Source organism: Ostrea edulis, chromosome 7 (assembly GCF_947568905.1).
Source record: "Ostrea edulis chromosome 7, xbOstEdul1.1, whole genome shotgun sequence".
NCBI lineage: Eukaryota > Metazoa > Mollusca > Bivalvia > Ostreida > Ostreidae > Ostrea > Ostrea edulis.
The window spans coordinates 48,991,295-49,004,646 of record NC_079170.1 but is presented as its reverse complement, the minus strand read 5'-3'; the positions used below and the strand labels follow the sequence as shown (position 1 = coordinate 49,004,646).

Genomic DNA, 13,352 nt, shown 5'->3' with positions numbered 1-13,352 from the left:
TTGTGTATCGAATCAGTTCAGAGACATAAACACTCTAAGTAGATGATTATGGATATGACTATATCATGATTTGTAACAAACGATAAATGGCAGGAATTTATTGCAGAACTGATTGAGGATGGATCAATGATAGTTTTGTTTTGTATTAATCTGGTTTCCTTGATGGTGTCTTCTATAATTTTGGCTTGATCGGATGATTCTGTTTTTAAAAATAATTGATTTCTTAACTCTCCGAAACCTTGTTCTCTCATAGGCCCCTCGCTGATAATGGTGGATATTCTAATGGCGAAGTTGTAAGCATCGTCGCTAGCCACGCTTACTGAGTCCGAGAGTATCTACCCTTCCTCAAAATGACGTGAAACGGAGACAATAGGCGTAGTGAGTTATGTGTGTCTTAGATGCGAAGACAAACAGCGTAAATACTTATGAGTGTCCGTGCGTTTTGGCAAAAAATATTTTTGATCATTTTATCTTCATTTTTACTAATAGAAACATCTAGGATTAATATACAAAATGTACTGCGATTCATCGTGAACATGAAATTGTTCTTAAACTGGCATCCGTTAATTAAAGAATTCGTTAAGAATGTTCTTAAATTTTGTCAAATCCGTAAGATCTTTCTTCCAAGTAACGAAACTATCACCTAGAACTGTTTCCAATGTTGCATTATATATACACCAAATTCTTCATCAAATGACACTTCAATTTCTTTGTACAATAATTCCTCTAAACATCCGAGAGTTTGGCATGTGTTGGAACCATTTTGGTTCCAATTACAATACCTATATTTTGAAAATAGTATTTGTTGTTGAATAAAAAAAAATCTGTAATACAAGTGATGTTGCTTTTAAAAGACCTTCTTTTCAAAAACATTCATGTTTTTTTCTAGAGTCAATACGTAATTTTGATTCAATATTCATATTCTCCTAGTGGGCAAGTAATATTAGTATACAAATTATATAATAACAACATCAAATTTAGTGTTCATCCATAATATAATCTGAGCATAGGAAATAAATAACACAAACCACGCGTGTGATAAAGGTAGTCAAATCTATGGTTTTTCTGTATTTTCAACAGAGTATTGTATGTGTCTCTACCATCAAAACAGAATGATTGAAAAAATTTGGATGAATTTGTAAATAATTTTACTCTGCATGAAACCATTCTTCTATAAATCCTCATTATTTTGTTTGTAGGGTACAAAACAGATGTAGATAACGAACAGTGATCAATATCAAATATTTTCTGGAGAATTCAAGTACAGGCAGAGTCAAAGCCGACCTCCGCAAACACTAATGGTGGGGTCAAATGCATAGGAAGAGTAAGGATCCCTTGTTGACCGTGGGTGTTCTATCTTAGTCAGGTAAACCACAGGTTCGTCTCTACCATTTATCAAACTTTGCCCCAACACTAATGAAGACTTAATGGAAAGATCTCATAGCACAAAGCTTATCATGCGTTCAACGGAGAATAACTCTTTCACACCGCACCTGACTACACAGGTTTCTATTAGTATACCTCAGTGAATTAATGTTAAGTTCAGCAGCTATATAACCAATATATACAAACAATATATTTTACTAAATAAGAATTCCATTCTTTATTGTGAATCTCGAATAGAAATCTGAATCTTATAGGAATTGTGAGATGGATCACTATTTGTTATCTCCACTTTTTCATTAATACGCGTACAAGAAAGTATCATAATTACTATTAAATGGTATTTACATTTACAATTAAACCTGAAATGTTTCTTATACTTCTCGATTAGAAGAAAAGCAAAGAATAGCAAACAATAGCGAACTGGTCTATTTCATAAATCATATAGAGGGTACAAGACTGAGAGTAGGATACACTCCGATCATACAAACACCAGATATGAGATCAGATACCCGAAGGAGCTGATCAATCAAACCCTCCGTGACCATCTATCTTGATCAGTATGAAACATGTCAGACAACATATAACCTAATTAATGACACGTTGTATTTGCAAATAAGATCACTATACGGACCTCAGAGTTTGCAAAATGCTGACTTCGAACAAAATTGTTGAAACCCCTGTAACAATAATTCATTTTTCAGTAGCCTACCTAGGTATACAAATTGATCGTACGCAGAACATGATCTATAGTATCGAATCAGGTGAAGGACAAGTTCTTCACTCAAATCCATTTTTACCAGAACTTGTTTCACTAGTAATATTAAGAAACCCTCATCATCAGTACAATCCTTACTAAGATGCGCTCCGTGCTCATACATACCACCAAAGATCGAATTTTTCAGTGCAAATGTAAAATGCCCATGAAATAGGAACTATGTTAGATAACACTAAGATGGTAAAAATGGGTTATATTTTTACTTAGGAAGACTTTTCATTTATGTCTGAAGAATTCAACAAGCATTTTCAGGAATCATCTGAACTTTCGCACTGCTTACATACAATTAGCTTATTTGTGCAAATGAGTCAATTTCAAAACGCAACAAGCATGCAGATTAAGGGCGATTTCAAGGACATAATGAAATACCAAAATTACATGCACCTTTGCTCATGCAATGTATAAAAATTGAAAACTTGATTTGCACCAAAGAGAAATACCACCGTCGTGTGATCCGTTACGGACATGATTGGCCATATGCAGCTGATCGCGAAAAAATTCTGGAATTTCAAGTTTTGATGCGAGTTGATACTTTCTAATACGATTTGTTGCGCTTTGATACGGTAAGGTTACGACAGATATATTTCAGGTGACACCATGCGTCACGATATCAACACCCGGTCAGATACGATTACATACATTCTGATAAAATTGTACCGATCAAGTTCACGATTGGACCTCAATCTCATACAATCATAACGATCCGGGTCGTCAATTTGGGACGATCATGTACGAGCAGATACGTTCGTATACGTTACAATACGTTAATCATGAACCGATGCGATATCGATAGGATACGATTGTGATAGCGATGTCTGTTAGGATCAGGATCGAAGGTGATCACGTTTTGAGTTACGAATAGAGCCCGACGGGTATATATACATGTACATTGACTTCGCCTTTTTTTATATACTTCTCGAAAGTGAACAATACAACCCACATCCACTGAAAAAGGCAGAAATTGAGGTTAATGACAACGTGGCTATTGCAGCATTACTGTATAACTACCGTGACAGATAATGGGACATCGGAACATAACATGATGTTTATATTGTAAAAGACTGATCGGGATCATCACGATTTGGGAGCATGATTAGATGCGATATGTTGCACTTTGTTACGATGCAATACGATCTGATGCGATTGCACCGACTGAAAAATAATCGTATTGATCGTAGGAAACTTGTTGCCAGCCACAACATTTTCTAAGATTCACACGATTATCGCAACTTAAGTCAGGGTTAGGGAAAATTTGATACGATGACCACGATTATTTCACGATTAAGACCAATCGTGCCACAATCGTGATAGTGGTAACATAAATGATATACATGGAGGATCATTTTACAAGGATATTTTACACGTATACCGCTTATCACTTGATAACAGTAGTGAATGATGACAAAATATTGTGACAGTTTCCTCACGATACCACTATAGACCTGTAAGTCATAAAGTACTTTTTCATATTGACTTCATATGTTGTGAAGTTAATTGATGTATATTTATATACAGCACTGTGATTTTTGAGAAGTCTAAAATAAGCTTTAAACAGCCCAGAGAGTAATGAGGTTTTTTTGTAGGACTACTACATTAACAAACAGTAAGTTGGAACTTTTAACATTCCGTATGTGATACATGTATATCAATGAATAACTGTGTGTAAGGAGGCATTTGAGAGAACGTATTTAGATCAACATTCAATTCTCAAAGGTTTTCAATGATAAAGAAATATGATAGGCATGGTGATTATAAATATAAGACGATAGTTTACCAATACAATTTATCATTGGGTCAATTGCTGTTTGACGTGTTTCATACTGATTGTTAGGCCGTTCTTGGCACACTGATTTTGACTACGGATAACTCCGTTTACCTGATCAAGATATAGGGCTCACGATGATTGTGACCGATCAGGGGATACTTATCCCTCGTTGGCACTTAATGTATTGCTTATAGGAGTTATGAGATCACTGTTCTTTTTCTTTGGCTTTTATAGTGTTGTTTGTAGATCGTGCAGAGATAATGTACATACATGTAGTTATGCAGTATCCATGTTCGTTTGTTATCAGAGGATTCAGTCCATAGTTGGTAGGTTACATAAAACAGACATACACTTGAATTCTCTGTTTATATCAAGAATTACATGGATGATAAAGTAACACCATTCTCTATAAATACGATCATACTACTCGGTATTCAAATAACATTGTGTCAAGGAAATAACACCCATTACCCTTTATCTAGTAATGATTGATTGATTGTTTTTATGTCCCGTCGAAAATGTTAAACTCATATTGAGACGTCACCAGCTGTAGGTGAAGTACCATATATTTGACCTATGCTTAGCGTTCAGGACCGTATCAGTAATGTTACGACCATGAGGGCTAAGCATACAGTCCATTAGGATTCATTATCGTGCCAAGGCCTGCCGCGACACGAGACTTCCGTTTTAAGATCATATCCGAAAGACTCGTGGTTCTCATCAAATGTCGAGCGTTTGACGAAGGAACAATTTCTACCCATTTCAACGTCTTAGACCTGACGCATGGTACAAGCTGGGCTCGAACTCATAACCTTGTTCGGAAAGATTTCTATTCAAAATCTACATAAATGTATTAATCGTTTGGTACTAAAGTCTTTTACTACCGTCAACAAACTTTTATATATTCGATTGAATCCGAATATCCCTTGAAAATGCTAATATAACATGCATTTAATTTCATTCAAATCAATACACAATATTTTTTATGATTTGACGTAAGAAAAAATATTTGGGATATATTTTCCAGAAAATGAAAATACCGCTTAATATTACAAACACTCGGTCTATGTTGAAAAAAGTTTAATGTTGAAGTATTTCATTGCAGGAATCGAGAACATATCAAACATTGTTGATGTAAACTGCATGTACCGCCAAAAGTTAGAAGAAACGTTTCAAAAATTCACCTTTTAGATGTTATGTGTTTAGTATCTCCAATAGAATAAATCAAGTAAAACAAGTGTTATACTGCAAAAATGATTTATTAGATAGGTCGATACAAACAACTGAGATAGTTAGTATGTTTTATGGTGACGTCTTCGAAATGATCCAGTACCCGCAATAAAAGGTCGGTTGGAGGAAATGGAGCCCATATGATCTGAGAAAGGTCCGTTGGAAAAAACGGAATTGAAAGGACCCGATAAAAACCCACCACTCATAGGGGCTCCAACATTAGGCCCAATGCCTGGCATTGATCCGAAAATACCTGCAAACATTGGTGCGGTGCTGGTCATGGGTGCACCAGCACCTGAAAACATTGGTGTGGTGCTGGAAAGAGATGCAACAGGACCTGAGAGAACAGACCCGAAGCTGGAATCGTCGAAATCTAGAGAACCTGAAAACATCGACCCAGTGCTGGAAACGGAAGCCATGGGACCAGACATCATAGGTCCACTCATCGATAATGAACTTGTAGGACCAGACATTATAGGTCCTGTGGTGGAGACGGAAGCCATGGGACCTGACACCATAGGTCCAGTCGACGGTAATGCACCCATTGAACCAGAAATGAAAGGTCCTGCGCTGGGAATGGATCCTACACTGCCTGGAAAGACAGGTACCGAATAAATGTTAACCCTTTTGCAAGTATTTACGTTTCCATAGGGACCAGTGCAGCATTTCTGTCCACCCATGCAGTCCCTGTCTGTATTGCAGTTGGGATATCCATAGGACCCGGCACTATTGGAACAACTACCAGGCCTTTGTGCTTCCACTGGAACTTGGCATCTAAAGCCAACAAATCCTGCGTTGCAACATTTCTGGTTATGAGGGCATTCAGAGTCACGCCTACAGTATCTTCCTACAGCACCATAGTCAGGAAAGCGTGGACAGGTTCCGAATCTGTACCCTGTAAAACATTTAATAACTTTTATATCTGATATATGGTATACTACGTACCTGCAAATCAAACTTTAACAGTATTTCATTTCACATTTCCAGTTACTTGATATTTTTGAAAGAGAGTTAAAACATTTTCAATTACTTCGGTATTTTCAACATGTTGTCAAAACAATTTATCAACGCATTCTAGATTAGATAAGCATGATGAAGGATGATTACTTCTATTTCACATTTTCAATAATTTTTGGTATTTTCAACATATTGTCAAAATAATTTATCATTACTATATTAAGTAAGCATGATGAAGATGAATCTTTTGTTTTACCGTGTGACTTCCCGTAATCCCCAGCATAGCAAGATGCTACCAAAATAGATAAAACAACTAGGGTGTTCATTATGAATTCTGAAAAGCAAGTAAAATTTCTTTTATAGGTATGAAACTTAAAGTACCACAACCCTTTACGGTCGTCTCTATAAGATACTTGCTATTCTAGTTTTGTAGCAATGCCCATTGACAACATATTCTACAACGTAAATAAGATCTTAAACATGTACATGTAAAATAAAAAAGTGCCTGACAAATGCCTAAGGTTAGTAAGCATTACATGTTGACCGGACATACTCATCATGTCAAAAACAGAAACTGTCTAAGACAACAATACTATGTATGCGTGCTACTCTTGCTCAATATATATATATATATATATATATATATATATATATATATATATATGAGTCAAAGAAACACCATGAACAAAAGTCAATTTATGAATTACAATGAAATTGTCATTATTGATCTTTTTTCAATACGCAATTTCCGAGTTGTCCAATAGTTCGTTGTGGAACTCTTACGTACATCGAGACGCATAATATACTATTGTTCACACACGATGGGTACAAATGCTTATCGGTGCCTTCATTTATCGCTTAAAGGCCGATTGTCAGACAACATGCAACCACCTAAATTGCAGGAACACACAATATTTATAAATTTATTAGTATTTAATAATAAAATAGCTCAAACAAAAATAGATTATCGCCATCCATTTTTGATTAAAATATCACTCGTACAAAAGAGGAAATAAAAAATAATTTCATATTCAATTTAATGGCCTAATTCAAACAAATACTATTCTTGATATGGTCAGTTTAATGTATACCAACGGCTAATATAAACAAAATTTACGCTTTCATTACTTTTATCCGTATTTACATATATAATGTAGCTAGTCTATAATGCATGTCTACATTTTGTACCCATGGAAGCGTTCAATAGAACACTGAACGTACCTCCATCACAGAAGAGCTGATATCTCGGAAGTTGCGTATTTGAGATACATATTTGCAGTATTTAAGATATACACGTATGCATTTCAATTCTGATAGTGTAGATTTGACAAAAAATAATAAATGATAGTTCTATACCACTTCTAACACAAATGATTTATAATCCGTTGGTAGATTTGATAAATAATGCCAAAAACCGAGAAAACATAATTTTAAAAAGTGTGAAGAACAATGAAGTAGAGGTGAGTGTGAAATGTTTTTATCTTACTAAATAACATGCAAAATAATCAATATGCAACGTATCTATATTTACAATAGATTGCGTCAACCCTTGTTGATTCAGAAATTGTGACATTTCTTTCAAAAGTTAGAGAAAAAGAAAATGCTATGTGAGTGAGAAATTTCTAGGAAATACTTTCAATCTCCAAACTTTTATCGACGAATATCAAAGCATGAAACATTTAAACGTGTAGTGGCAAGGTCATCAGACAGTGTCTGTGTTCGCTTTCATTACACTTCGTCCCAGTTGTATTAATACACAAAATCAAGATTCTGAAACTTTTATGATGAATTTTGATATAAAGTTAGTATCAAAATATTAAATTTTCCCTTTTAACTTTGAAGCTCTTTTAGATTTCATTTTTCTTAGAGAATAAGTGTATCCTAAGCTGTCGAATTCAGATAGTGTCATTCCGTAAGATTTTGAATATTCACTCTGGTTTTAATAGATCAAAATACCTCAGGAAACCAAATTGCTGGCTCCATGCTGTGCTCTGAATATACTCGCGATGAATTTTTCATGTGTACTGCATGCTTATCATTTTTAGAAACGAATACGACTATTTACGATTAGACATATTATCAATACAGTATAAAATACTGATAATGAACATAGAATAAAGAGAGTGACAATGAAAATAATGTAACGTGTAACACAAAACACTTACCGCTGGATTCCAAATAAGTGATTGGGAATACTGAATCCTGGAGTCTGCAGTTCTTTTATACAAATCATCTTAAACGGAAATGCAGATCTTTGGCATTTCCGTCATGAATATGAAAGATGGATTAAGAACATGCATCAGAAGCATATCAATAAGATGAAATTAGTGGTTAAGGTCAAATACGTTTCAATAATGATTTAATTGACGGTAACGAGGAAGAAGAATTGAATCCCTGCTGACTAAACATTACGACACGGTGCAATTCCATGTAAAAAAAAAAGTCATGTGATTCTGGTAAAATTAGAAAATGAATGAAATGAAGTGCACCAACTAGTTGTTAATTCACTACTCGGTGAGAAATGTATTATCATGAGAATAGTATATTGCTTTCATATGTCTTTATGAGTAGGGGAAACATTGAGTTTTTGGAAGGTTATTCAAGGTACTATAATTTTGTAAGCATTCAATTATACTTTATTCACCTCGAACTTGACGCAAGCATATATATGCATGTATATTTATTGTCATTTTTAAATTTTAAAAAACTGTTTTTCTGTATTTTTCTATGTATATATCAGGGCACTCTATCCTTCTCATTCTATCCCTCTTTCTGGTATGACATAGTATCTTACCTCACTTGGTAAAAATTTCACACAAAACATTAAAAGTTAGTTTTCAATACAACAAAGCTATGGATACATTGTATAGATAAAATGTGTATTTTATAAATTGGGAAATATGTGTAATCTTGGGGCACAGGAGTATGTAACAGATAAAATCAATTCTGTTAATAAGCATCTTGATATACTGTTTATACAAATCATTTCATTATAGTGTTATTTTCGAACCCCTCTCTTTTTAAATAATATCCTCAGAGAAAGGCCTCATATAAAATAAAACTATAATGAAAGGAATATTTAACCTCCTCACTAGTTAATTGATATTAAATGAATGGATCATGAAAGGTGAAGATAACAAACAGTGATCAATTTCATAACTCTTATAAGCAATACAAAATAGAGAGTTGGACAAACACGGACCCCTGGATATACCAGAGGTGGGATCAGATACCTAGGAGGAGTAAGCACCCCCTGTCGACCTTTCACACCCGCCGTGAGATTTACTTACCGTAAAACATCTTGTACTTCTTGTAATACTGAGGCAGCAAAATATATCTGTCTGTTTTTTACATTGAATTTTAAAAGATATTGACACTTTAGTTGTACGTTTAAACTGTATATATTCTATAGTATTTTTCATATCAATTTAAGATCCATGTAGATTTGATGCTAGCAGCTTATTTAAAAACAGGCAAATTGAATCCAGACATTGAATACATGAACGCCCAAATGATAAAATTTTTATTGAGTTCCATATTTATTGTTACTAAAAAAGAATGTTGCATACAATACCTCTGATGAACAATAATGACTGAAAGTTAAAGGCCGCATTTTCGTTGGGGACTGAGGATACATGTACCTACAAGTGCACCAGGATACCAATGGACATGCAAAGAGCCACGTGAAAATACAAGTGCCAGATCACGTTATAGGCCAGTGAATGTTCGACTGCCCTTCTCCCTGTCTCCAGAACAACCTGGTTTAAATTTACACCACATAATTTGCTTTACCAGCCAGTTGCCTCTTTCCGCTCGGATTTCAATTCTACACATCTTGAACACAGAAACCATTTTATAAGATTATTTCAATCAGGTTTTACATGTATGTATATTGACCTTTTATTTATCAAAACAAGATTATTATGAATAAGATTTCTTTATTAACATGTCCTTGACTGTGTTTTAATTTTTAAGAAAGAATATTAATTACTGAGGGATTGACAATTTGGGAGGAATTATTTTTCTTGACTCATACAGTTCGCTTTACCGATACCGCTAACTACCATTCGTCGAGGATATTTCGAACAATTTCATTCTCGCAAAAAAAAATAAATTGCGTCTTGAAACCAAAATCCTTGTAATGTTTTTAACTGTCCTTTCTCCATATCTTTTCATATGATATTTGGAATCACGTTACATAATTCCAATAAAAATTTACTAACCAAGTAAACAATATATTTTGTGCTCTGAACTACTATACGAAAACTTTCCATATTTATGTAGCAATGTAAAACTTATACGGTACCAATTTTGATGCACCAGATGCGCATTTCGACAAATAATGTCTCTTCAGTGATGCTCAACCGAAATGTTTGAAATCCGAAATAACAATGAAGTTTTAGAGCTATTATAGCCAAAACCAGCGTGCCAAAAAAAGTGGAGTCAAATTCGTCCAAGGATAAGAGCTATGCATGAGGGAGATAATCCGTAATTTTGAAATGAATTTCTAAATTTTATAACAGCAATTAAATATATATCCGTATTTTCAAGCTAGTAACGAAGTACTTGGCTACTGGGCTGTAGAGACCCTCGGGGACTAACAGTTCAGCAGCAGAGGCCTCGACCCAGTGGTCATAATGTAAAACTTATACGGTACCAATTTTGATGCACCAGATGCGCATTTCGACAAATAATGTCTTTCCACTAATTCGATACGCAAGAGTTTGTTTTGTGTATGGTCAGTTTTTAAATCGAGGCAGGTTACTGACACTCAAGTTGATGGTGCAGAGGTTTCAACAGTCTCGTTTAAAGTCAGCATTTTGCAAATTATATGGTCGTTATAACAATCTAGTTTGCCATTACAACTTATCATTGGGTCAAATGCTGTCTGACGTTTTTCATATTGATTTTTAGACCGTTCTTGGCACACTGATTTTGACTACTCCGAATACCTGATCAGGATATAGAGCTCACGGCGGGTGTGACCGGTCGACAGGGGATGCTTGCTCCTCCTAGGCACCCGATCCCACCTCTGGTGTGTCCAGGGGTCCGTGTTTGCCCAACTATCTAATTTGTAAATGCTTGTAGGAGTTATGGGATTGCTCACTGTTCGTTATCTTCACTTTTCTTCTAATCAGTGAAAAACGAATTCAAAATATTGTAACGTGTTTTGTCCTGGGTTCTCAGGGATATTATAATAATTTTCTTTTAACTTTGCCTGAGTAATAATGATTGGTATAATAATTTTTCTCTAATTGGGTAATACTTCAATCACTTATACTAAATGGAAATAATGTACGAGGTGGGCTTTCTTATTTCACCGTGTGTCTGTACCCGGTTCCCATTGAGAGTGAAGCATTTGGTGACTCAATCTTCTTCAGATTTACTGCACAAAGCGCCTCACCTCAATTCTCTGGGTTTCTTGCCACTGGTTTCTGCTTTACCCTACCTCTGATTTATTCTTTCTATTGTTTTTCTTTCTCTCCAAGCTTCTCCGCTGCTGTTCACTTCCAACTCTCCCTGATTCTGCAGTGCAACAGTTTATATACCCTTGGAGTAATCCGCTCCAAGGGAAGTCAGGTCGTTCCATTATTCCCACATAAATCAAGTTTATTAGAACGTTTCTCTTTATAGGATATTATCATTACAATATCAAGATATGGACCCATGCGACATATGCAATACAAGGCATATGATTAACAGAGTTGATCATATATTGTAGATATAATATTTTCATCGCAAACAAAGTTTCAATAATGTTTTTACGAAGAAACATTATATTGAGATATTATATAACAAATCGAGGCTCCCCAGAGTAGTTTTGCCGATCGCTTTTTACAATCTGTATTTCCAGTATTTTCTGTAATTTTTAACAAGGAAATAATTTTTACTTGAATTAGGAATGGGTCCGGTAACCTGACCCAAAAATAAGCCTGGAAAACCGTTGAACCCACCCACCCCCTTCCCGATTCTACGTGCCTGTTAAATCATGGTACCTTTGGAACAATAATTTTAATTACTATGTTATATATCTCAATAAGTTAAATAGTTTTGATTATTAACTTATTGGATCAGCAACGTATTTGAACCTAGAATGATCCCCTTGCATTCTCACAAGTATAGATTAGCCCCCCCTCCCCCAATACTTCATTCAGGTGACTTAGATAAACTAATTGATTAAACATATTTTATGCAATAAGTCTTTAAGATGTATGTATCTATTTATATATACTAGCATTGTTACATAAAATCATTTTGTCAACACAGTGTGTACTAGTTTGGTGGGTCTGAATGACAAAATCTTGTTGATGTGAAAAATGTCATTTATTAATGTAAATGATAGATAATATGCAATGGTAAATACAACCAATACTAAACAAGATATACATGATGAAACATCACAATCAACATACATTTAATATCCACAATTATATGGCCCACCAAAGATGGGAAACTTAACACCCCCATATCAAAAATTAACTAGCTTCAACATCATCTTCAGGTTCCATCGATCAACTGCCAACTAGACTACTCGCATATCTACCCCCCCCCCCTCTTTTTTTGCCCCCCCCCCCCTAAACTAAAAAATTATTCATCAGGGTGAGAGGTGGGGAAATTTTGTTTACTCTGGACTTATTCAGCCAATATGCGCCCTCTATATGCACAGTTGCGTAACTGAACAATCAAAATTACCTCTCCTTGCGCTAAACATGAGCAGTACATGAGATATAACTCTAATAAGTTATACAAGCCTACAGTTTGCCAAAAATTAGCTTATTTCATAAACTCTATTTTCTTGTAATCAAAAATGAAGAAATGTGATTTAACAAAATTTACAAAGCAATTTTCACCCATCGACATTTCCCTGCCAACCGCCGATTAAGCATTGATGTCCTATCGAAATTAAAAATCCATTTGGGGGGGGGGGGGATTCATCGACCTTATTTTGTTGTTTAATTCGGCTCGGGAGTTTAACGAGCATTTTGAAACAGAAGGGCTACAATTTCGGAACGGCGTACTGTGCCTTGTAAAGCAAAAACGTATTCCCTATTTGTCCATCGAGAAATGATCCTCCGCCGTCGCCTTCGTTATTTTTACGAGCATTATGCTAGAAAAATATATAACTTGGGCACAAGAATTCCTTAAATACAAATGTGACGTCAGTCAGAATAGTAGTGTCCAGGTCATCAGGGTGGTTCCGGTACGACGAATAGTATCGGTTCAGAAAACAGGCCGAGT

At 35.1% G+C, this 13,352-nt stretch overlaps 1 protein-coding gene across 1 annotated transcript; it reads right to left on the bottom strand.

Moving 5' to 3' along the window:
• Positions 1-5,166: 5,166 nt before the first annotated feature.
• Positions 5,167-10,207, bottom strand: LOC125655289 (uncharacterized). Its single transcript, XM_048885524.2, has 3 exons — positions 8,279-10,207; positions 6,370-6,447; positions 5,167-6,051 (listed from the first exon to the last, which is right to left on the bottom strand). Exons 2-3 carry the CDS (start codon positions 6,437-6,439, stop codon positions 5,219-5,221), a joined length of 903 nt encoding a protein of 300 aa, XP_048741481.2. The 5' UTR covers positions 6,440-6,447; positions 8,279-10,207; the 3' UTR covers positions 5,167-5,218.
• Positions 10,208-13,352: the final 3,145 nt, after the last annotated feature.

What these genes read in the sequence shown, in the direction of transcription:
- LOC125655289 (XM_048885524.2), bottom strand. Translation starts at nt 6,439, where the DNA reads ATGAACACCCTAGTTGTTTTATCTATTTTGGTAGCATCTTGCTATGCT. An exon ending in GGATTACGGGAAGTCACACG is followed by an intron (nt 6,052 to 6,369) that starts GTAAAACAAAAG and finishes AATGTTTTACAG; the next exon opens with GGTACAGATTCGGAACCTGT.